This window comes from Gymnodraco acuticeps, unplaced genomic scaffold (assembly GCF_902827175.1).
Source record: "Gymnodraco acuticeps unplaced genomic scaffold, fGymAcu1.1, whole genome shotgun sequence".
Classification (NCBI taxonomy): domain Eukaryota; kingdom Metazoa; phylum Chordata; class Actinopteri; order Perciformes; family Bathydraconidae; genus Gymnodraco; species Gymnodraco acuticeps.
In genome coordinates, this window is record NW_022990042.1 from 2,927,976 (window position 1) to 2,954,777 (window position 26,802).

The window sequence follows — 26,802 nt, forward strand, 5'->3', positions numbered from 1 at the left end:
AGTGTGTGTTGTAATATACGAGTGGATTGACCTGTAAGAATATGTACAATGAACACCTACAATCAAAAACATAGCGCATTGTCATGTTGGATGATGCACAATATTTGTTAATGGCCAAAATATGAGTTGAAATACCATTTTGAATAAGGTATTGTGGAATTGAAGAGATATCCAGCCCAAAATTGTAATCCGGACTCAAACTTTTTTAGAACAGCTCCAAATCACACCCTGACCATTTATATATATTTTTTAATTGATAATGAGAATAAAGATGCACAAATGATAAATCCCTCCTTTTTCTAATTGCAATATAAGTAAAAAAGAATCACAATGAGTTATTTGAAATATCAAATGTAGCTTATTTACTTATTGAACTGTTTTTCATTACAACATAAGTAGACTCTCAATTTTACGATCTAAGGGTGACTCTTAGAATTCCGAAAACTTCAAACGGAAGAGACTGAATTTGTGAAAAATAGAACAACATTTGGGGAAAAATCAAAGCAAATGGCCCTACATGTATCTCCAGTCTGACTGCAGAGCTTTGACACTCGTGATAAATGCCACGCTTGGTGGGTCGCTCAGCAGAATGGCTCTCGGTGGCTCTGAGTCTGCATAAATTGCACATTTGGATCTGTGCGCTTGACGAGACCTTAGTGTTGCCTGGCCTTGTGTACATCCTGTGAGAGCAGCAGCCATGATTAGAGAACATGCAGAGAACACCACATCAGCACTCATTACGTTTCTGCAGCTGCTGTCTGAGCAGGGAGGGTAGGTATGACTCCCCCCCGACAGAAGAGCTCCCTTTCAGTCAATAAAAACAGAAGGTGACAGCTTCACTCATCTGCACTGGTACGGAAAGAGAGCCGGTTTGGGTCCTGGCGGGCGGATTAAAGCCAGACAACACTGACATTTGGTGTGGAGCCAGATTTACTTCGCCTCCTTGAAGCCTCTCCAGCAGCGACAGAGACTGAAGTTCCCCAGAATAGTCCTGTGGTCTGGCTAATTGGCTAATTATGATTAATCTTATATCTTAATGAGTCTACCCGAAGCCGTTGTGATATATCTGAGGAAGGAGGTAAAACACACTTGCTCTTCCCTCTCTTTTCATCCCTCGGCCAGATGAGAGGAGACCCGGAACGCCAGCCTGGTGAACCCGCCGACAAATCAAAAAGAATACCAGAGATCCGTTTAATAATTTATTTGCATATGATTATCGTAAAAATACTGAAAGAGAAATGCTTATTTTTCGTTCTAGTTTTCTGCCATTTTTTTTTCTTTTTACAATGAAATACACCTTTTAATTACACAGGAAAAGGTCTGCCCTAACAGACACACATTGTTCTTCTTTCGTTGGGACATATAGTTTCAGATATGTAATGACCATTTAGACTGCAGTTCCTCCATGTGCTTGCTCCTCGACAATAAACAAACAGGCATATAAAGGAGGGTCATAGAGAGGCCAGAATCAGGCCAGATGGTTGTAAATGCTGAGCTGACTGGTCTAATAGAAATATAGTATTATATACAGGCAGTTGATTTAGATAGGAACTGCGCTGACAGCTGGCACGCTGCAGAAAACACATGTCAGGAGAAATAAACCAATGAATGATTCTTTCTACATGGGTGTTTTAGGTCAGGTCAACATTAAGGTCACCAAGCTATCATCTGGATGACGACCTTTGTAATTCCCACTGATCTGCAACAAATCGCCAAAGTAAAATGTACAACACGTCACGACCACAGGCGCTTTTCATTTAGAAGTATTCCGTCCGAGCAGAACATATTCACTCATTCAGTCTGTCTGGTTGAAAAAAACAAGCATTGTAATAAAAAAGTTAAGCCCCGGTTCTCGTAATAAGAAAGAAACACACAAAAACAACTCTTTGCGATAATAACTTAGCATTCAAAACAATGCGTATATGAACCAAATGAGATTAGGAAAAACGCGGACGTTAAAGGCCGTACAGCAAAGATGCCACCAAAGCAAACGGTTAATGTGGAACTTGTTTGTACTTTTCTCACAAAGAAGATTCCACTTTGGCATGCACATGAACGTGTCCCGCACAGTGTCAGTTATGTCCCCGCGCAGAAGGACGGTGTGAAGACTTGGATGCTTTGTACAGATTTGTAAATCTCCCGGGTACATGTGGAAGACAGTATTTGAGAGGAAGCAGATGAAACGCTTTTATCCTGAAATAAAACAAAACAAAAAAAAAGAACAGGTTGGGTTTAAAAAAGAAAAAGGTTGATTGGATTGAAGGTCTACAGATGTTGAGCTGTCTTAAAAGTTCCTTTTAAGACAACATTTGTTTCTTCTTGGCACTGTTGTATCTCCTCAGATGTGAGGGGGGGGGGGGGGGGAGGAAAGACTGATTCCCAACCAGCATAAAAACTCATGCAGACATGCAAACACAACCTGAGAAGGGGCAATCGGAAGTTTGGCTTTATGTCAACAAAGTGTCAAGTAATGAACACACACACTGCGATGGACAGTTCTCTTTAAACAGACTTGAAATCTCCAGCTGAGAAGACATCTCCAAAACGGTCCCCCTTCTTTTATCTTCTCTTTATTTTACATCAGGATAGAGTTTTAGGTAGTTTTCTGTTTCCTTCTCGCAGCAGATCACACTCGGATGGGGAGAGTTTGGCTCATCTGTTGCCGAACGATTTCCTGACTGCTGTCCGGACTCTTCCTGTTGTGTCCCGGCAGAGTGCCTCCGAGCCGCAGCAGGTCCCTGCCAACACAGAGCAACAGGTTCACATCCACTTGAAACAAAAGATAAGGCTCATTATTACACCGCTAAGTGCTCTCATCGAAGGAGGATTAAGGTCCCATCCATCTGAGTGCTGTATAGAACATCGCCAGCACCTTAGACCTTATGGTTATAAACAAAAAAAGACAAATCTCCTGATCTACAGATGTAAAAAAAAACTAATTCCAAGCCAAATATACCCATCTCATTTCATAGTTTTAATAAAAAATGCAACATATTTCTTAGCTATCATGGAAAAACAGCCTCCGTGCGTCCTTTGTTGCTCGGCCAGCGTCCTTGTTTTTAAGGATGTAGATACGGCAGAGATACGCCGCGTCTCATATCCGCTCCCTCCCTCCCGTTATCTGCCCCAAAATCAGCCAGCAGCCAATGGCAGGTGAGTGGGAGCGAGCGCTCACACGAGAGGACACGGGAGACGCTCTCTAAACCGTGATCCGACAACACAACCCTATCGCCCGCCTCCTCTGCCGCCGTCTCTGCTGCATACAGATGAGGCCATAAATTAATCACTGGCATATGATCTGCATACAGCGACACATAGCATAACATCAACACACACACACACTATTCGCTCAGCATTGGGCGCGCCCTCCCCTGATGCATTAAAAAGCTCATTAGCAACCTAATTAAACACATTCCTCTCTTTTAGCTTCTCCTCAATCTCCCTTATTACTCACACTTCATCACCTTCTGCTTTTCCACATCAGCAGCTCTGGCTTCTGTCTGTCCTATCACCTAAATTCCAGCATCCAGCCAAGTATAGGGGGAATTAAACCGAGGTCAGCCATTACATTTCCACACACAATTAGCTTCGCTGAGCCCAAATGCTGGCAGAGGGATTGCCCTGGGGCCTCTGTGTTGGAGTGAGACTGAGAGCCAAGGAGCTGGCACAAGACCCTGATGCCGTATGTATGAATTCTGCCTTTGTGCCCGTCGGAAACAGGAAACTGGCATTGTCAGGGATGAGGAAGTGCTCTTGATGAAATATACATCACTTCAGAGCTCAGGATCTACCAGCACTAATCATACTGGACGCCAGGCTAACAAAATTCAGAACAAACATGTCAGTAAAAATTTGTCGGGGCGTTTGGAGCCATTGCGCTAAAAACAAAAGTTGAAAAACAACTTGTCAATGTGAGCATACCTATGAATAAGTTAACAACACTTTCAAAGGAAGCTTCGGAGAAAAAAGGCAGACGTCTGTCATAGGGATGGGAACGATTAATCGAATATTCGAAATTATTCATGTATTCGAATATGAGTTATGAATATTTAAAAAAAAAAATGTTGTAGTTTTTTTTGGGAGGGATGCCTAAGTTGATTACATATTAGCAAATTGAATAATTCAATGTATATATATACACGACAGTGCCATAGCTAAATGTGTTAGTTGACGTCTAAAGGTGTGTTTTGCTCCGCTCACCGGTCCCTCACAGCGGGCAGAGCTGCAGGTGCTGATCTCTCTCTCTCGTGTCCGGTTATATTTCACTCGTGTTTATGTCCAAATCCATCAGATCTAGCTAGTTCTAGCCAATGATATGGCTGCTGCCCCTCCCTACACGCAGATCACGCAGACTCAAACCTCCTCTTAGGCCCAAATGCGGCGCAAATGCGCTCCGCAGCCGTTGCGAGGTTTCCAGCGCTAACAGTTCATGAGCGTGCTCCCCCGCCCCCTGTCAACACTCGCAACACATGAGTGGCCAGCCGAAACAACAATAAGCGCTGCTTGGCAACCGTGTGTGGCGGCAAAGTACATAGACATTTTGACAGGAGAGATTTAGTTTTGCCGGTATTCAACATATTTTACCAGTCATAGTCCGGTAATTATTTACACTCTAAGAAGAGTGCTACACAACAGACATGGCGTCAAAAAGGAGTAATGTGTGGAAATATTTCGACCAGGTTAGTGAGTGCGGTGTAGAGGTCAAACTATGCCAAATTAAACTTATATATGCTATACCTTGCTATACCCGCAACCTCCGTTCCAGCTGAGAGGGTCTTCTCTACAGCTGGCCTGATTGTGAATCCTGCACATGAAAGCTGTAGGCCTATAGCTGTCAAACTGTGATCACCAGTTCAATACATTTGACAAATTCGACTTGGTTTCAACACTTATTTGAACATGTATGTATTTGTTTCCAAAAATTACTGAATTTTTTTTTTGGGAAAAATTTAAAATTCCAAAATTCCAAAAAAAAAAAGTGGAAGTTTTATTTACCCAATTTTTTTTTGTATAGGATATATATTCGGTTAACCCAGGGGTCTGCAACCTTTTTGACCAAAAGAGCCATTTTGCTCCTTTTTCCCAAAACATTTTTTGTCTGGAGCCGCAAAACATATTTCATCGTTTTTTATTGTTATATCAGACAAAAACTACAGTTTTTTTGCATTTATTAGGCTATTCATTACATGATATAAAACTGTTAACCTCTAATAAGAAACAAAGAACTCTTATAAGGAGAATTAAAAATAATACACAGGCCTACTTTAAAATAAATTAAACACAGCACTTGGGGAGTCCTCTGCACATTTGAAGGGAAAACAAATATTATTAAAATGGGCCCACTTTGAAATAAATAAAACATATAGCTGCACCCTAAAAAGAGTTAAAGGTAGGGTAGGTAAGAATGGAGAAACCAGCTCGAGTGCGCTAGAAAAATATGCCTCTTCCTTCAGACTTTCTTACAGAGTCCCTCCTCCAACACACACGCACATGACCAATGAGGGCACGAGATAAGTTTGTGCACAGATGGAACGCTGACAGGCAGTTAGGCCATCCAGTTACTTTAGCCGGGCCGGCTCAGATGATTGGTCGTGCTTTTTACAGTGCTACGGCTTCCACAGATTAATTTTTGTATGTATTTATTGTCAAAGCATTTAATATATTCATTGCTATCGGGACGTTAAGAGCATTCCATGGAATATAACAAAAAGTGTTTTCTGAAATAAATTACATACCCCATTGAATTATGACTGAAGATCGTCAGCTGTCTTCCTCTCCCTTGTTGTTCCTTGACAACTTCTCTCTACTGTACATATCAGACATTGCCGTGCACTTCACAGCTGCCAAATACAATATGGGTGACAATTTCACACAAGGTGAAAGAGAAAGAATTGCATCACTCCTTTCATGTGTTTGCACTATTCAGCTGTTATTGTGGAAACAACCTAAAAAGTGACTATATGGAAAACCCAGCAGAAAAATGCATATATTTTCAATAACAGGTAGCAGCTGTCAAGTCCGCCCACAGCAAAAATAAACTACAAGGAATACATTACTGACTTTATGATCAAAGTTCTAGCAAATCTCAACAATTTTCCAACATGCTTCTGCATTTACTATAAATGTTGGTTGCTGTTGTTAACTGAGATTCTTTAGAAGTTGAAATACTATTTTGAAGATCAACATCCATTTGGTACAACCCTTTACACCCACAGTGAGTAAATCAAGAGTGTCTGAGAGGTTGCTAAATCTCACTGCCAAGATGGCAACGGTTATTTGCTTTGGTGTTCTAACAAGAGCTAAGATAAAATACATTTCCAAAAGGAAACACTTTCCATTGGCATTGAAACCTTTATCCATTCACTTCAATGAAACAAAAACAGTTTGAGAACAATGCTCAGTGCTTAACAATAAGCATGTGAGAAAGCTACTTCCTCACCCTGAGTAGGTGCTGGTCACCACCTTGAGGCTGGCGGCGTTGCGGAGCAGCTTGTCCAGGGTGCTGACGATGCGGGAGAACTTGGGCCGCAGGTTCCTCTCCTTCATCCAGCACTCGAGCATCAGCTGGTGCAGCACCATGGGGCAGTCCATGGGGGGGGGCAGCCGGTAGTCCTGCTCTACTGCCGTCATCACCTGAGGGACAGGAAGTTATTCTTAATAGTCAACCCAGTCTCATGGCATTTCGTGTTATAGTCACGACATTTAATCTATTGATTCGTGTTCACCATCACGATTTTCCCCTTTTTTTCGTGTCACGATTTTAAAAGCAATGTATTTCTATTGGTAGTGTGTTTCGTGCTTGCAACACGTATTTTTGTCTGGTTGGGTCTTGGAAGACCGGAAGCTGTGTGGTCCATAAAAACATTTTCTTACTCAATATCAAGCCACGATTATTGTTTTTATTTTAAATCGTATAATGTCGGACTTTTTTTGAGGAAAATAAATGGGGCTCAGGATACTGAAATATGTATTTTTTGTAATCTTTTTTTCCTTCTAATTTGTTATTCTTTCCTAAATAACACACTGTTATTTACTCAACAATAACACACAATTATCCTTGTTTTTATTTATTTGTTTAATTCTATAATATCAGGCTTTTTTGCCGTCCGTCAGGAACTGAATTTCAAAATAAAGCCACCGGAAACAGACGTAGGCGATACACACCCACTGAACTGATTAACCAAGATCCTCAGCTATGGTTGAAGCTCGGTGATTGGATGTTTTAGCTGCAATGCACGTTGGGATATGGTGTTAATCCAGCCCCGCCCCCCCCCCCCCCCCCCAGAACTACACATGCTGGCTATTGTGTTTCGCAACATGTTCTATGGCACGTCTCTACTAGGAATTGTAGTTTTAAAAGATGTTTTCCCCACAATTAGAAGTTGCCAGTATTAAACTGTGTACACCCTGGAGGTTTAGGGGATAAGAAACACATTGGTGTTATCAAAGTTAAAACATATCATTAATAAATGGGTGAAAATTGCTTGTGTCCATAATGGGCAGCATTAATATATACCCACATGACAGCTCATTGTTACTTTGTAATTCTACTCCACTACAATTCAGAGGTTAACCTGGTATTTTTACTCCACTACCTTTATTTTAGTTACTTTGCAGATTCTGATTAATGATGTGAAATATAAACAACTCTTAAAGCAGACTTTAGTTACACCTGAGTAAAATTCAGGGAAGGTGCCAACAATCAGGAGAGATATTTGTTGGTGCTTGAGAAGACTAAACATTTATCTGCAGATCTCTATAAAGCATAGTCATTATTTGTTATTCTCTACTAATAGTTCATTAAAAACTGTATATAATTGCTATTTTGCACATCCCTTTCAAGATTTCAAGATTTTCTAAGGTTTATTGACATAATCATATACACAATACGGTGTAGTTATGCAATGAATGAAAAACTTGGGTCACAGGTTCCTCAACAGTGCATTACAAGACATCTATCAATATGTGTGTATACCTCCACCATTAAACTGTCATATTCTGCACATTTCTTATACGATCTACATACATAAGAGTATAATTCATATGTATAATATCAGTTCAAATAAGTGCTTCAACATAGTTAACATTGCAGGAAAGCAATATATTAGACGTTAAGTACTTTGTCAGGCTTAATATTTATCTGTAGATAGATACCCCCAAAGCTTTTTTCTTATTTAAAAGAAGACCTTAACCTAACGTATTCTTTAATGTTTAAATAAAGGTTAATTAGTTTGTCTGTTTTGGACATCCTCCATCTTTGTATATCCAGCACTAAACTGTTTTATTGTAGAGATCACTTACAGTATCTTCTTGATATTTTATATTCTATATTTCTATCATTGACCTTCTACTTTCCCCCTATGAAAGTATGTACTCTTAATGTTTTTCATCAAATATAACACATAAAAACAATAATTCAATAACGTGCTTTAACCACTAGTTAAAAAACTGTCAAGTTTAAAGTGTTAACACAACACATTATACATTTTATTATTAGTGTAGGACACTTATGTATGTATAACATCTGAAGATGTGTAGTTTTATTCATGTTTTCACATAATGTTACAGAATATTGCTATATTATTTGACATGTTTTACTTCTACACATTAATATCTGATTTGTAAAACATCACAGACAGAAAGGTATATCCGTCATCTAATGGTAAGCTATTGAAATTGTGATTCCATAGATGTGTCTCCCATCACCCAAATCCCCTGACTATTCTCTCAACTCAGTATTTACATTCTTTAATTCAAAGAAAATTAGTAATGTCTTTAAAAACTACAAGTCTATCAACTGTGCACCGTTACTTATCTACCAATTGGATCAAATCTAAAAGTCAGCCAAATTAGTATTGATACTGCAAGGAGACGTATTGTGTGAAGAGATATTGAAGATGTTGTTTAATTGCTGATATATTTATGATCCACGTCACGTATTCAGTTTCGGCGGCAGTTCTTCAAGTTTGTCCAGAAGTCTTCTCATCGGGGCTCTATAAATAAAGAACTACGGCAGATATGTAATATTTAATGCAGCCGAACCGTGTATTACAATGCCGTTATGTGATGTCTTTCAAAGAGAAAACCAAGCACACTCGGAATAAAGTATTATTTCTTTTTAAAAAATGTTTTCGGATGTCATATCGCATAAACACCATATCCCAACGTGCATTGCGGCTAAAACATCCAATCACCGAGCTTCAACCATAGCTGAGGATCTTGGGTAATCAGTTCAGTGGGTGTGTATCGCCTACGTCTGTTTTCCGGTTAGAGAAATGAGAACTCCTCTCCTCTGAGCGGTCATTTTAAAGAGACGTCCATTAATGATGACAGGAGGCACAGCAGCCCTCTGTCTGATGGACAGATGTGTTCATGACGACTTATATATTTACTTTGATTCATTCACAGTGCGGTATAATGAGACAATAACAGGCTACACACACCTACACCACACACACGCACAGCTCCTAACCTAAAGCACATAATCAGGCTACAGCCATTGTGTATTTTATTATGTGAAGCACTAAATGATCTTATAAAGATATCGACTCTTTGTTTGTAGATATCTACTAAACTAAAGCAAATAAAGAGAGTAGGCCTGTTACACTGAGTGATATATATTATACACACTGCTCTGCTTTCTGCACGGACCTCACAGCTGTTCTCTCTGGAAACATCGCGTTGCGATGAGAGCAGTTACTAAAATAATATCCAGGGGATGCATGCAGAGCTATCATTGGCTGAGATAAGTCCGGCCGTGCGTCACGACTCTTTGAAACATCTCTGTTCACGGAAATGCATCCACGAAGGAGCCGTGGAGGACCGTGGAGGACCCATCAGTGTATCCTCGGTTAGAGCTCCTCCAGAGAGCCTCCTCGACGCTCGATCCTCGAAGTGCATTTAGAGAAATTAGATGTCCTTCAACATGGCGCGGTGAAATTCATTTCCGGGTCACTACCGGAGGACCGAGGAGTCGAGGAGTCGAGGAGTCGAGGAGGGGGATTTGATGAAATGAGAAAGGGCCTCTGTGTTTATTGTCATGTCTCGTTTTCCATTTCCTGTTTTATTTTGTACCTACCTCTTGTCTTTCATTTCAGGCCCTGTTTCTTCCTCCCCTTGTGTGTTTTTCCCGCCATCATCAGTGTCAGCCCCGCCCCTGATTGTTTCCACCTGTTCCCACTCACCTCTTGTTTAAATAGTCCTGTCTCTCCCCTGTCCTGTGTCAGTTCGTCTTGTTTGTTTCCCCGAATGGTCGTGCCAAGCCTCAACTCAGAAAGGATTGCTTTCACTCATGTCAGGTTTTGTTTTATTGTTAATTTTTTAGGCTTAAGTTTTTCTCAAGTTCTCTTTTTGTTAGGCTTAATTTTTTTCCTCCTTGTGAGCGCCTTTTGTTATTTCTAGTACCTACTCTGTTAAGAGGGATTACCTGATCTTTGGAATTAAATATACATTTAGTTACATTCAAGACTTTGTCTCTGGGTCGTGCATTTGGGTTAATCAGTTTGTATCGAGGTTGTGACAGACAGGAAACATACTACCAATAGAAATACATTGCTTTTAAAATCGTTCTGTGTGACACGAAAAAAAGGGGAAATTCGTGTTGGTGAACACGAATCAATAGATTAAATGTCGTGACTATAACACGAAATGCCGTGAGACTGGGTTGTAATAGTCCCTGTAGGGCTTGCTAAATGCTAACAAGAACATGCTAACGTGCTCTCAATAGAAACGCTGGTGTTTACTGGGTTGATCATCTTAATGTAGCCAGTTAGCATGCTAACATTGCTAAAAGATACATTCAAATGTAGACACCAAAAGATCAAGGGAGCTGCAGCTCTGGAACTTTATGATGGCCTTTAGTAAAAAATAAGGAATCATCGAGGTTATAACAATTTAACCCCAGGCTAGGGACCTTGAATATCGAAAGCTAATCATTTCAATAGCCATCAATACGATTCACTTAAACCACTATATGTCGAAGTCATTCTTAATAGTCCCTGTAGAGCGATGCTAAATGCTAACATATTCATTTTTACCTAAAACCATAAATGTCAACGTTATTATGGCGCCTTGAGGGAAAGACAGAGGATCAGCAAAGTAATTCAAATGTATCCTCTGGGACCATAAATATCAGAAAAATACTTTACAGAAATCTATCCAATAACTATTAAGGTATTTCGACTGAAGTCGGTGAATGAAATTGCCATCCATAGGCAACCAACATGGCTAAATATGCAGACATGTTCAAATTAACATAATATTCCCCTTTAATCACTTCATATTTAAATGTTGTATTGCTTATAGTGCAAAAAACATATTTTTTTAAAAGTTGGGGTTGGTGGCATCGCAAAGTAGCATGGGATCATAGGCGTTTACCATTCAGTAAGTCTTTCTAGGATTTTTTTCATTTTACCAGGAGCGAAATTATCCAAAGACGTCTCCTTATTGCCAAAACAAACAGACAAATAACATTAAATTAACAGTTCATGATTCATGACTGTTTTCCCAGGGGACACAGGGCGGAGCAGCTACATGCTAAAGGCTAATGTTTGCTCAGCTTGTTCGTATGATAATTTAAGATCCAGATGTCTAATGATTACATGTCCTCATCCGGTTGAAGTATATAGTTAAAAATACCAAGAACTTAAAAGTCAAAATGTGGGTAGGATTCAAAGAACTTTCATGTGTTGCTTTTACAAAGTGATAACATTTGTCTCTGACTCATTTGTGTTAAGCTCTCTGTTTGGCCTTTGTTAGTGTGGTGGAAGAATAATCCCCAGTTACTGTATTCTGTCCCACATTAGACAGTTTCTCGGCTCATGCTGTCACACTTTCCAATCTCTCTTAAGCATCTTTATAACATTCTCAAGTGTTTTCAAAGTTATCACTTCAAAACTGGCATGATTGATCGGAGAGACAATAAGTGGGGGATGAAAATGTTGGAGCATTGATTTGATTTCGCCTAGCAACAGCATTTCCCTCCATAAGCTCGGCATGGGTTTTAACTCCCCACAACAATAAAAAAAATGCCATTTGGAAACAATAAAACAATTCTGCTGCACCCCTCTCCTGCTGTTTGTTCTTTGATTTTTATGTCGTGCTTCTAGCCGGCGAGCACCTCTGTTTATACCTCGCGTTTGTTGACTCTGTTGGTTATTGAGCGACGACTGTGGCACAAAGGCTATTGGGAACAATAGAGGGCTTCTACTTGGATGCTTTCATTACTGCATGTGGGTTTTGTTATGAAAGTTATACATACATTACTGGCATTTCTTTTCATTCGAGCTCCATTTTTTCCCTTTATTGCTATCAGCGTTACAACTCGCTTTTTGAAGCACAATACAGAGTTATTCCTCCGAGAATAAAGTGGAGGCATTGCTTCGCTTTGTTCAAGGAGGAGGAAGCAAGAGATTTCGTTTTCTTTCCTGCTGAAGTTACAATGTCTGTGCAGTGCAGATAGCCTACAGGTAAAACGTCCCGTTAAAAAGCAGAAAAAAAGGATTTTCCCGAGTTTGCCTTTGTGTGTGAGGGAGGCTTTGCAGTATGGATTTGTAGAGGGTGGGCAGGCTAGGGCTGTAAATAAAGTGGCTTAAAAAATAGAACACAGACACACAGCTGCACCAGTCTCTGCAATGAGGAGATAAAGACAGTAAAGCGGGCCCAGGTCCAACGTGTACCGCTGGAAATTAAAATAAGCTCTCAGCTGGCACTTAACTTAAACATAAAACTCCCTGAATATTCATTAGAATATGTTCGAAATACAGTCTTTGGGGTTGATTGACACTTGAGACCACATGGAAGCCTCAACATTTTCAAGGATCCTCCCGATTGCCTCCAGGTATTTGACCCACTTTCTATAGGTTCATGTTAGCACCATGACATTATCTGGCTAACTTACATCCTGGTTGCTCATGTCCCAGTATGGCCGCTCCCCATAGGACACCACCTCCCACATGACGATGCCGTAACTCCACACGTCACTGGCGGAGGTGAACTTCCTGAAGGCGATGGCCTCTGGCGCCGTCCACCGGATAGGAATCTTCCCTCCCTACACACACACACACACACACACACACACACACACCGCACACACACACACACACACACACACACACACACACACACACACACACACACACACACACACACACACACACACACACACACACACACACACACACATACACACACACACACACACACAGGGGGATGGCATCAACTACAGATTGTATTAAATATGGATTGATTTGAACACTCCGTTTTTTTGTATTTGTTTTTTAATTATTTTCTTTTCGTAGTATAAATATTTTTTTAAAATTCTGCCTCTGACATAAATACAATTGGAAGGCTGGCAGCTAAAACACCTTTTAACTTTTTTCAAAGATAATGAACTGTATTTTTGTGCAGGATGCCTGTGGCAATGGCATTAGAAACTACATTTAGATTATTTTAAAGGTAAACACAAAAATGCTTTTGGTGAAATAATGAAACAGTTCCGAATCTTATGAATCAAAAATGTTTTTCTCCAATGAATCGATTCATAGGCTAGATGCATTTTATTGCTGAGAAACCGGCTAATAAAAATTTAAATTGTAAACAAAACATGTATTTTATAATACAATACTAGTTTTTTACAAAACTGTAAGTAGCATTATGTTCAAGCAAGTTTCTTTTGTAGGAAAAAACATTTAAAAAATGTAATCTGAATCTTTGCAGATAATTCCATTCCTCTATGAATGTATTTCCCCCACCTCTAGCTTAAAGCCATACAGACTTTAAACAACTAACGCAAATATTGGCACACATGAACAGCCACACATGCATCCATTATGCACGTGTGAAACAAGTAGGGGATTAACAAGCTGAATTAAACAGAGTGTGCAAACACACAGCCCTCACCAGGGAGCTGGTGTAAGTGGCGTCAGCTGACGTGTCGTCCAGGAAGCGGGACAGCCCGAAGTCGGAAACCTTGCAGACCAGGTTGCTGTTGACCAGGATGTTGCGGGCGGCCAGGTCTCGGTGCACGTAGTTCATGTCCGACAGGTACTTCATCCCCGCGGCGATGCCACGCAGCATCCCCACCAGCTGCGTCATGGTGAAGCGCCCGTCGTTCAGCTGCAGGAACACAGCGGGAGATAGAGAAAACATGCGGTTATTGGAAAGAAAAATGGGGATGTGTTGCAAAGTGGAGGGTGGGGAGATAAGGATAAGGCACCAGAGAGCCGATCAGTCACTGAGGCCACATAAACATGACATCTGTCATAACGCTTCACGGCTGCTCCTGACACTCACTGACAGCTGACCTTTTCACGCATGCTGTCCAATTAGCTGATTAATTAGACTCTTTAGTGTCCTGCTAAACCCATAAAGGTTTATATCGACACACAGACAACAGAAAGGGAGCTGCAGAGCTGGAATCAGAACCAGACGACAGCAGGGGGTTATTGCTTCCACTCTGCAACAAACCAGGTACAGGCGCACGGATGTTAGCGCGGAGCTTTGTTCACATTTTTCACGCTTGCGAACATTAAAGCGAAATCGTCCCGTCGACGGAATTAGAATGGCATGTCGCTCAAAGCCTTCTCTCGTTTTTAAAGTGCCTGATTTTGCAGGATTTTTGTGCCCTTTTATGTTAACATTTGAGAAGCATGAAACAAATGTGAGATTAGGGGCTTTCAGGGTTTAATTTACAATTCTCCACGCGTGCAAAGCGTGACACAGTGGGATGAACTCCACATAGTAATAAATCAGAACTCCAGCGTGCAGAAGCCTCACGGGAAGCCTGATGTGTGTGAATTGAAACCAATCAATCGAATGTCAATACACAATCAGCTGATGTAAAAAAGATGGATTGGGCGAGGCTCAAACTGCTTTCATGACCTGATAATAAATGTTTTAGTTTTTTTAATCAATCCCTTCTTCGACTACACAGCACAGAACACAAGGCGTGACATGACAAAAGCATTCTGCTTTGTAGTCGGCACAGTCCAATGAAGTCTGACAGCAATAAGCCGGAATGGATGGAAGTGTAAACAGGCGTGATTCATAGCAGGCCTTCAAGTGTGTGTGTGTGTGTGTGTGTGTGTGTGTGTGTGTGTGTGTGTGTGTGTGTGTGTGTGTGTGTGTGTGTAATGTTTCTACATGTGCATATGTCGTTTAGACGGGAGTGTGTCCATGTCTCTGGGGAGCTGCAGTAGAGAGTGTGTGTCACACATGGACAGTGTATGTGTCTGTGTGTGAGTTAACTCTATAGGGTTGCTGGTCTGAGTCAGAGGAGTGTGAAAGTGGCGGGAGCGGGGGGAGGACAGCACAGGCCGCGGACTCTTTGTGTTATTTGTGGGACAGCTGACTGAGAGGAGTGGGTGAGAAGCAGGAAGAGGCTCAGGCTGGACTCTCAGATGTATTTAATGACTTCTCACAAACAGGATGATTGATAACTGACTGTTTGGCTAGATATTAGTTGGATTAACTGAAAATGAAATTAATGGTTGGAGCGATTGCAAATGAGCTTTCTCAGTCTGAGAAAAAAAAAGTAATGTTTTAGGCTCTTTTCAGCCCTTGTGTTACATTTTATATTTTTGTGTGAGAGAATACAATAAACCACAGTTGTGATTTAAAACATAGCAGTGTAACATATGCTGTATGTTTTTGTTGCTAAAAACGAATTGAGGGAAAAAGAAAACTATTGACACATTCTAGAGTTACATTTGTGTATACATTATTTAAAGGCACAGTAAGTAGGTTGTTTGGTTGCAGCTTACACTATAGTAAAAGTTGGCCCCTCCACCAGCTCAACAATAGTTGGATCGCTAGTTGGTGAAAGCCTAGGATTGTACATTAAAAAAATAGCCTTTTACCATTTCTATTCTATCTGCATGAATGAATGAGCTGTGCAGTTAAGTAGTAATATTTAGCTTTGAAGTCTCTTAATCTTTGTTTGTATTTTAACTAACTAACTCATATTAGACTGCATTTTATTCAGGCAAAGTTATGTTATTAAATAGGTTTTTTTGTATTAGCGTGTAAGTGTATGTTGTATAAAGGATTTACCAAAATCGTTCAAATGACTCCCGTTTCTACTTTATATTTTGTACATTTAAGTATTTTAATAAGTGATTGATTAATCTGCTGAACCTTTTCCAAATAAATAAATGAATCTTTAGTCAAAAAGGTCAGAATAGTGAACATTTTCATAAACAGTATTCAAGATCCATGGATATGTCTTTAAATACCTTTATTCAGTCCAATACCCAAGGATATTCACGGTTATATGTTATATAACAAAAATAAGCACAAAATCTCCATATTATAGATATTTTCTTGACCGATAACAGCATCTTCAGACGTTCTGCTTGAAATTACTTGAGCGATACATTGATAATGAAAATACTTGTCTAATCAATTAGTCGATTAATTGTTGCAGCTCTAATTAGTATAACAAAATATCAGACAACATACCAAGCCCTGGTATTGTATGTATTTTGCCATTAAGCTTTTTTGTGTCCAGACAGGAGGCAATGTCAAGGCTCATCAAAATCATGGATTCATCATCTATTGAAACGGTAGCCGTACACCATTTAAAGATAAACTGCTTTTTTGTTCCAGCAGCTTGGCAATCGATGGACCAGCAGCATTAAATATCCTCACCCAGCCTAACTGTTACAGTAAGTAGACTTCTTTACAGTGCAGCCACGCAGAAAAACACATTTGATTAAACGTAAATGATACGTAATAGCCCCCACGCAGCTTTAAATGTACTGTGTGACACCTCATTTCTCATCCTGCCTTTGTTCAGCGCTTTGTGTAGGTGGATGGTCTGAACCGTAATCTCTGATCAGTAATGTGTTCTGTAGTTGAACAAAGACTCAAATACACTGAAGCAAACGTATCCAAAGGTCTGCCGTGTGGCGTTTATCCACCAGGAGTTTGTGCATTGGAGCTCCTGTCAGCATCACTCAGTCACGTCAAGGCAAAGACACCATGCTTGTCTCCAGGCGGTATATTGCGCATTTAATCTCTATCAGTCGGCAAGTAAACGCCTCGGGGTGTTTAAAAAGAGAGTAAAACATTCTGATAACGCAGAGGTGTCGTGAGGGACTTTCTGTGTGTGTGCTCCTCTCCGCTTTGATAGGAACACAAAGTAATGTTCTCTGTCGGAGGTGTTGTGACGCTCACCCTGAGGAAGGAGTCGAGCGCTCCGTTCTCCATGAACTCTGTGATGATGAGGACGGGGCAGCTCCGTGTCAGGACCCCCTCCAGCCGGATCACGTTGGGGTGGTCGAATTGGCCCATGATGGAGGCCTCGCCCAGGAAGTCCCGCCTCTGCCGCTCGGTGTAGCCAGCTTTCAGCGTCTTAATGGCCACCACCATCTCCCTGCGACCCGCCTGCTTCAGACGTCCGCGACACACCTCGCCAAATTCACCTGGGTTTGAGAGAACAAGGTGGGGGGGTGAGGGTGATGGAGGGGGAGAGGGGTTGAGTGGTCAGAGGAAGGGTTGACGGAAAGAGGAAGTTGGGGGTGGGGAAAAGTGCGGGGAGAGGGAACGTTACTGGTCGGATTCGGGAGTGAAGGAGCTGATTTTTTAAAGAGTTGAGGGTCGGCTTGAACTGCGGGAGAGGTATTAGAAAAGAGAAGAGGAGAGGCCGGGGGCTCCGGGATCAAAGATGTTGGGGAGAGAGGGAGTGGCCCATATCGAGTGAGAGTGGAACCTGGGAGCGGTGGAGGGAGACAGGGGACGGACCAGGAACTTGGGTGTTTTGCGGATGGTGTCTTTGAGTGTTTATAAGGGGAGAGAAAAAGAGAAAGAAAGAAAAAAAGGAGGAAGATTGAACGAGCAGGAGCAGACTGTCATTTGAGGTGATGTAAGGACACAACATGCCGCTGGAGAGAAAGAAAAAAAACACAGACTAGAGGGGGAAGAGCTTCAGAGGAGACTTTTACTTCAATCCTTCCCACCAGCAGCTCTCATGCACTCTTTGAATCCTAACCCTTCTCCCAGAGAGGACTCTCTTAGAGAACAGACCTCGATGCTCTATGGCACACTCCTGCTCAGATAAATGATTCATAAACCTGAGACCTTTCCCAGCTTATCGGACAAAAACAAGCGGCGTAGGTGTACCTGCACCGATGACTTCTTCTATTTTCACGCAGGAGATGTCTATCTCTTTGGCGAACTCGTGGATGGCGTCGTTGGGGTCCTCGTAGGTGAACGGGTCGATGTAGACTTTGACACCCGGAGAAACTGAGAGGGAAAAAAATTGATGAGAAATGTTATCATCTAGACAAAGAAAACAACATGGCAAATGTAGAAAAACAATATTAGCCTGTTATTTGCTTGATTGATCGAATTGTCGCTTGTGTATCAAATGTCACAAAATAATGAAAAAATGTCCATTGCAGGTACAAAAAGCTGGTATTTTTCTGTCAGTCTAGAAACCAACGATTTCCTTATTAAAGATGTTTGTTATGATATGTAACCACGATTTACCAATTATCAATGAAGTTGCCGATTTTTGCTCATCTAATATCGGTCAATTATCTGTAGCAGTCGTTTTTTGAATATATTTTTGGTTTAATCATATTTTTGTATTTATTTATATATATTTTTTCTTATTTATAAGTTTTCATTTGACATTTTTGGTAAGAATTTGCATTCCTGCTGAGAGTCAGGTTACAGGACAGATTCCACTCCCATGTCCAAACAACATGTCTAATAAAGTTCACATAATACAAAGTAGTGCGTGACAGTAATCAGGAAGACAACATGGTCTGGACTTCCTCTGTGAAAATTGTAAAATGTTTCTCTGACTCAATCAGGTGATTAGATAATTGATTGAATCAGTTGGTTTACTGTACTGGCATCACCAGAAGAGCTGAACACATGGACTCACTGTATTGCTGCAGTTTCTCCGTGTACTCCAGCTCCGAGCCGCTGCGCTGCTTCCTGTAAACAAGCAACACACAAACAAAAGTCACATTCACATTCATCAGTCTAGACCCTGTCTATTTACAGCAAATTAAACTAATATCTAACTTGACCATCAGATGAAATCTCAGACTGCCAGGAAGAGACTCTCCATTTTTTTTTCTCTGGCAGAGCTCTTTTTGAAAGCATGTTAAAGTTTAAGAGCCTCTTTGTTCAGTGTCTAATCAAATGAAACATGTAGTTGAGTAGTAAAACATCAAACACTTACTTAAGGCAGACCACAGCAATGACCACCAACGCAACAATGACCACCAGACCCGCGGAGGCCGAGCCGACGATGAGAGGCAGCTGGTCCTGCACCGACTTCTGAGGGTCGCCTGGAGCATTAACGCACACACACACAAATGAGTAAATACCACCAAGAACACTAAAAAGATTAAAGGGCGGCCTGTTCCACAAGTGTAATGGCCACCATAAAAACTACTAAGCCAGAACCCTTATTAAGGAAGTTGTAGCAGCAGACATCAAGAACAGACTGCTGTCCACACCAAGAACGATAACTTTAAAAATAGCCAAAATGCATTAAAATAAATAAGAAAATAACTCTCAATCAAGTGGACGGCAGAGACCATCCCACAACCACAGTACTGAACAATATAAATGGTATATCCACTAGCTTTAGCTGTTGGAAGCTTGGGGCTTAAGCACGTAGCTTGGGGCTAAAGTGCATAGCTTGGCACGACTGTTAGCATAATTTTCCGCAGTGTGGTGTGCTTATAATGTTGTCAAATTCACATTAAAAAAAAAAATCCATTCATAAATCGATCAGCATAGACAAGCAACGGAATTTAGTGAAATAGCATGTTAGCTAATTTGCTAATTCCACATGAAGCCAGCTATTTCCAAAATCTGCTGGGAAAAGTTCAAATTTGAAACAAAGAATAAAAGAGTTAGATAAACACATTGGAGATAAAAGAGGTTGCCATTGGTATTATTGAACTTTTACTTGACTCACATACATATTCAGAGTTATGCTTAAACGAGGCAATTTAGCTCTTAATAAACACTTCTCTTATTTATCATCGTTCCTGGTGTAAACAGCCCTTTATGAGAGATAGTGTCCGTACTGTGAAGGCTCGTGCTGAAGTCCATGGGGTTGCTGTAGCGTCCGTATCCGGCAACAGTGCGAGCTCTGACCTGCACCACGTAGGGCGAGCCGGCCCTCAGCCCCTCCACCTTGGCAGAGCTGTGCTGGGATGTTACAGTGTGGGACATCGCCTGGCCCTGGAGTCAAAGAACAGACCAGTTAGGTGTTGTGATGATTTTCGAAGGGCTCGTAGATGAGGAATCTATATTTAAGTTCGTAGTTAGCATTATGTAGTAATACTATTTAGATTTTAAAACACAATGTTCATCTTACAAATTAAAGTTGATTTCATGAGCGGTGAACACATTATTGTTTATTTCAGACTGAGAAGTTTTGCTGCTTGAGCTTTTTTTTTGTATAGAACGAACCAAATCTCCGGTTGCTAATGTTAGCTTTTGCTAGCTAACGTTATTGCGCTCTATTTGAACAATAGTTAATATTTATTATTATTTTATCCTGTAATTTTCACCTGTGGAAAAGCTTGCTATTACTTGATTATCGTTCATTACATTCTCAAATTCTAAATGCATGGTTGTCCAGCAACAAGTTAAACTGTGGCTCAACTTTTGCTGCAATTGAATTCAATCTGCAAAGCACTGAGCTAGCTAATCAAATACTGTAGGCCTATATATGTAAATGCATCTTTCCCGCCTATAAAGCCTTCAAAGAAATGGATCACTTACTAAAACTGACCTCGGTGATGCCAAGCAGACCCTAGCAATATTTTTAATGCAGTGCTGTTTTCAGTCCAAACACCCTGCAAGGTCTTTACCATCAACAGTTATAAAATGGCCATATAATATCTGCAGCACTTCACCAGATAATTTAATCAATAGCAATGTTGCAGCACTTACATCACCAGTTGCTGAGTCCATACTACCAATAGACATTTTTAGAATCTACCAGTCCCCCCCCACACACATCGCATTTCAATATAACATTTTTCAGCATTGATAAAGAATGCTTCTCTCTGCACAAGGCGGAAAAATAAGATGTTTTAGAGTCAATAGGGCGGGCACTGTGGCCTACATTAAGGCAGTGGGTAAAAAGTCAAACCTTACCCTTTCATGGTATTTAATCTCGTAGTCGAGGATGACTCCGTTGGGTTTCTCAGGGGGCAGCCACGAAAGGCTGAGAGTGTCCGAGGTGGAGCGCATCAGATGGACGGTGGGGACTGCTGAAGGTGCTGCAGAGGGACATCAGAGAAGACACGGTTAACAATACAGATTAAGCGTACAAAATTCTGCCGAGACACAAAAAGACAGAGTTGAGTGGAATAGTGTGGAATCGTGGCAGTTTGTCATTCCAATCAGCTTCTCCCGGTTTGGATTCCTTTATTTCTCATTGTAAAGGAAGTTCTAACCGAAAGCCATATTGTCTGCAGAGGTCTCTTGGTCTCCAAAACAAACCAAGTGATTAAAATGGGAAAAACACTGATAAAGCAGTTCAGTGCTAGAAATCAGTGTTTCTCAAACCGGCAGAAAATAGATGTCTTCAAGAGGCTGCAAGCCCAGAAGCCACTAATGATTGCTCAGCTAATTTTTCTGATAAAATAAGATCCAGACCATCAGGAGTTTTTTTACTTGGAGCTGAATAATCCGCAGAGGACTCTTCTTCTCCAAATCAAACCGACCAGGTGATTTAAACGGATAAAAACACTGAAGAAAGCCCTTTCCATCAGGGTTTTTATGGAGATTCTCTTCTGCGTTTTCTCAGCTACGATAACTTAAGATCCAGGCATCTGATGACTTAAATCCTTCTTCCAGTTAAAATACATCATTAAAACCGACCAAAGTATCAATGTGGCTTAAAATAAAAAATCTATTTATGCCAATGTACGTCAGACAACCCCATGCTGATGCGGTCACTAAGGAGTTGCTCAGATAAATAACTTAACATATGACCAAATGAAACAGATTGTTACCTTGATTAGAATTAAGGATTTATTTTTGAGAATTTTTGAAAACCTGCGATAAAGTAAGTACATGACTCAACAATACTTATAACGTAGTTCTAGTCATTTTTTGATATAATTGTTACATATTGTGTTTTCAAGGTACTGGACAGTTGCGAGTTAGGGGTATCACATCTTCTAAGTTGCCAAGATTTTTGTCTTTCAAAGTCACAAACCATCAGAGTAAGATAATTATTATTCGAAATACTCCAACCTGAACGGTTTAAGAAAAACGGTACACGTGTCACCTTCACTGTTCTGCAGATTATTGATTTGTGAGGCTTGAAATTGACTCAATTGACAGTCATTGTCCTGGCTCCATAAACTGCAGCAGGGTGGATTAAGTGCAGGTTAACTGGGAGAGTAATTACAGTCTGTGAAAGGTGCTGAGCAGTTTGGTTGATGATGACGCTGCAAATATTAAGTGGAGATGTTGAAAGGTGACATTGTCAGTGATGTAACGTTAGACGCCTGCCTGACAGACTGCTGAATGCTGCCAGTGGAGATATTAAATATATGTTAACTCTTTACCTGCCTTTCCTCTCACTCTCTCAAAAAGTGCTGCATTGGACAGTTTTCCATCTCTACCTCTCAATGTTTATTGCTGGTGTTAATACGGGTCTGGATACTCATTAGGACACTCATTGACATCGACTGAACGCTGGACCCACTAACCCGCCCGTTTCATTGATATGTTAAGTGGTATTGATCGGAGCATCTCTATGTATTAACTTGGTCCGTGCACACTAGGGCTGTGCGATTATGGCAAAAATCATAATCACGATTATTTGGGTCAATAATTGATATCACGATTATTTTGACGATTATTCATTGACCATTTATTGAACTTTAAAACAAATAATATTTTACCAATAAACAAGATCAACAAATATGTTGGAGCGCAATTCCAAAACCATACTAAACATATATTAATATGATAAATAAAAATAAATTAGACCAAAATAAATTAAATCAAATATGTTGCAGTGCACTGCAACTCCAACATTTTGGTAAAACATATTCAACATATTCCACTCAGTTAAACGTTGAAGGCTGGCCAACCGTCATGGTCCAGAAGTAACAGGAAATAAATGTTGAACTACAATTTATGACCAAATTAAAAATGTTTGGCCACCATGGCAAATGCTGGTAGGGCTGCTCATGTCATCTCTTAAAGATGTTTTGCAATAAACACCAGCCTGTTTACATGGTCTGGTTTCAGAGATGAGCGCAGGCAGGTTACAATATTGCCACCTGTACTGAAGACCCTCTCTGAAGAGGAACTTGTGGCAGTGCTGCCACATATGACACAGGAAAAAAAGAAAAGACTCTGAACCCTTTATTTGCCATTATATAAAAATAGTGTTGCTACAAAAGTATAAATTAGGCTTACTAATAAGACAACTCAGATCTGAAGCTACACAGGAATCTGCAGCCAAAGTGCAATAAAAAAGACACAATGAATAGAATCAAATCCCTTTTTTTGTTGCATTTTATTAGAGTATAAAAATAAATGCCTTTAAAATAGGATGCAAGCAACACTAGTTTCTTAACCTGAATTGATAATAGACTATAATCAATTTAAACAGAACAGATCTTAATGTTTGCATTCTTATACCATTTTGTACAATAATTATAATGAATAAGTTCAAACAAACTAAAACTTACAGCTGATTAATAACAGTATCTACCTTGAGTTTTTATTATATCAAAAACCTGTTGAAATGCTTCTGTTATTTTTACTGTCCCCCAAAAGCGCGTTGGCAGCCTCCAGGAATGCTTCTTTCACAACTTTGCCGGCTTTGAAAGACTTCAAGTGTTTCGCAAGAACGTGACTGACACGATAAGATGCTATTCTTTCACACACACATACGGGTATTGGGCCGAGGGCGACACCGTACTTCCGGTATCCGCCGTTTTACGCGAGGTGCAAGCAGGCCAAGGGTTTATCCGTACACCGTCCAGGTGTTGCTAAGCTTCCTGTACTGAATATCATAGTCTATTGCCTTAATCAATATCTAGTCAACTCTAAAATACCACATATATGCAATGGCATGATAATATTATTGTGACCAGTGGGGTATTCACCTGGTGTTTCCAGCTATTAGACATAGATGCTGCCAAAATCGACGCAGTCTGTAAGGGCAATCCGACAACCCACACAGCTCTAGTTTACGCTGGTAATGACCTAGAGCACACCCCTCAAGTCCAGAGATGTAATCCGAAGACATGCAGCGATTTCTTCGGTCGTTAATTCAGAAAAAAAACCTAGTGCGCTCTGCCTGGATACATTACCTAGCTGTTTATATTAGCACCTCCAGGATAGTTGCACCTCCATGAAAATGGCGTATTTATATATATATATATGGCGCGTGTTGCATTGTGGGTAGCTCGTGACGTCACTGTGTGAAAGAATGGTAGCAGCCTTGCTCTTGTTGTTGGGCCTGGTGAAAATGGACTGCTGTGCATTTAGCAGGGAATTCCGTCTTGTAGCGTTTGTGCACTGTTTTGAAATGCCGCTCCTAAATTTCCCTTCTTCGATAAAGCCACACTCGCATTGCAGATGAGACAGATGGACTTTGAATTGGAATAGATACAAAAATAATCATCCTCCCACTCGGAGTGAAAATGATATATTTTGGGCTTTTTTGCTTCTGCCTAATTAATTATTAATTTCTAATTGCGGTCTTGTGTGTGTGCGGACTGTCACTCCTGTTGACACCATGGATGTATAATAAGGTTGACACGGACAACATCAGCGAACTAGTGCCCACTGCCCACCAGCCACGCCCCGACACATGGGGTCACGCCGGCCAATCACAAAGCTTTGATGCGTTCAAGTGCATTATTCTGGCACAGGAAGATTATGTTACAGGACATTAACGATAAAACAGAATATTGTTGTTCTATTTTTAGACACATCTCGCGATCGACTGGGAATCTCCCCGCGATCGATCGACTGGTTGGGCACCCCTGGGCTAGACCATAGGTCCGTTGTGGTCGCAAAGTAGTCAGCTGAAGCCACATCTCTCTCAACTTCCCCATGGCATTTGTCATATAACGCAGGCAGCGCAGACCTGCTGAAATAATACCGAGACGGCATCGTGTAACGCTTGTCCAACGTGTTGACAAGTTGCTTAAAGCCCTGGTTGCTAACAGTGCTAACTGGGCACATATCTTTAGCGATGTGAAATTTAATGGCACCTGTAATATCTCTGTGTCTCTGCGAGCTCGTCGCGTAGGCCGTCGCTCTGTACAATGCGTCCTGAATCGATGACTGTGATGATGTGGTGGATGAAGTCGAGCGGGCATCTGCTTTTTGGTCTGCTTTTTGTTGTATTATTGCCCGGTCGTATTGCACTTTGTGGTTGTATTTCAGATGATTAAAGAGATTGGTTGTGTTAGCGTGTGGTGCCAACACAACCTGGTAACAAATCCTGCACTGTACTTTGTTTTGCTCCACGTCGGACTCCTGAAAGCCAAAGTACTTCCAAATAGTGGAAATAGTTTTACCCTTCTTTTTAACGAGTTGCTGCTCTTGTTCTCACATCTTCGCTCGCGCTGAACACTCCCAACACATGTCACTCCCACGTGGCCAAGTGGGCTTTTAGGGAGGGGCGAAAGCGCACCCAGCAATATAATCGTATTTTGTCAATTATGCCATCATCGTAATCGCGATAAAAATACGATTAATCGCACAGCCCTAGTGCACACATCCAATGGCATTGATAGATCTCCTTCTACTAAGAATATCCAATCTCTTCACCGGTTACTAGTAGCTGCCTGAATACACTTTAGGACACTGGTACTGGCCTATTGTACTGGGAATGGATCCGGTCCTTCCTACATGTTAGTAGGGTTCAGTCAACCGGCTGGCCACTCCAAAATGGTGGAACGAGCCCAGGAAATGCACTGAGCGGTGGAGAAAAACATTTATAGTGGCCAAACGGTGATACAACAACTTTTGTTCCACCAATGGAAAACAATTCACAATTCTTTTTTTATTTGAGCAGTTCATATAACGTGTGATGGAAATGAGTAGTAAGAAGAACGTCTTATTTTACCTGCCCTTTACTCAATCCCAGCTGCCAATACTTTACTTTTGTTGTTCATACGGCCCTTTATGTTGTTCGATAAACGATTCCACCGTTTCAGCCCAAAAGTATTCAGAGATACACATCTGCTTTAAAGGTCACCTATTATGCAAAATCCACTTTTTCAAGTCTTTTATCTGTAAATATGTGTCTCCTTTGTGTTAAGAGACTTGGAAAGTTTCACAAGAAAAGATTTTGGTCACTTTGTGATGTCACAATGTTTTTTTGGATTGTGCAACTATTGGCCAATAACCAACCAAGGTAACACCCCCCCACCTTATCATCTGAATCTTTTCCTAGAGCACCACTGTCTTTTTTCAAACTAATTATCTCTCAGAGGGGCGTGGCCAGCAGCAACTCATTAGCATTTAAAGCTACAGACACATAATCAGCACTTTTGGAACAGGGCTGAAACAGAGGGGTTTATGAGATGCTACAATGGGTGATCTGTTTGGTCATTCCAGCCAAACACTTCAGAGACATGTTCTGTATATATCTGAAACCTATAATATATTGTTGAAAAACAGTATAATAGTGGACCTTTAAAGTAGTACTTCAGTGTCAGTCCGTGACCTCATTGGTCCTAAATATACTTTTCCTTATATACTAAATTAACTATCAATTACATTCACCGGAATATCCCTTTTTTAAATCTTTGGGGTTTGAACGTTGTAAAATAC

General features: G+C 40.8%; 1 protein-coding gene across 1 annotated transcript in view; it reads right to left on the reverse strand.

Annotated features, from left to right (window-relative positions):
* Positions 1 to 1,186: 1,186 nt before the first annotated feature.
* The window catches only part of ephb3a (eph receptor B3a), a 56,106-nt gene continuing 30,490 nt past the window's right edge, over positions 1,187 to 26,802 (reverse strand). Inside the window, 10 exon segments of the mRNA XM_034215223.1 lie at positions 1,187 to 2,738; positions 6,440 to 6,633; positions 12,899 to 13,048; positions 13,900 to 14,115; positions 17,176 to 17,423; positions 18,121 to 18,243; positions 18,893 to 18,945; positions 19,196 to 19,304; positions 20,055 to 20,211; positions 21,136 to 21,260. Of these exon segments, the coding sequence (XP_034071114.1) occupies positions 2,627 to 2,738; positions 6,440 to 6,633; positions 12,899 to 13,048; positions 13,900 to 14,115; positions 17,176 to 17,423; positions 18,121 to 18,243; positions 18,893 to 18,945; positions 19,196 to 19,304; positions 20,055 to 20,211; positions 21,136 to 21,260 (1,487 nt within the window). The 3' untranslated portion in view covers positions 1,187 to 2,626.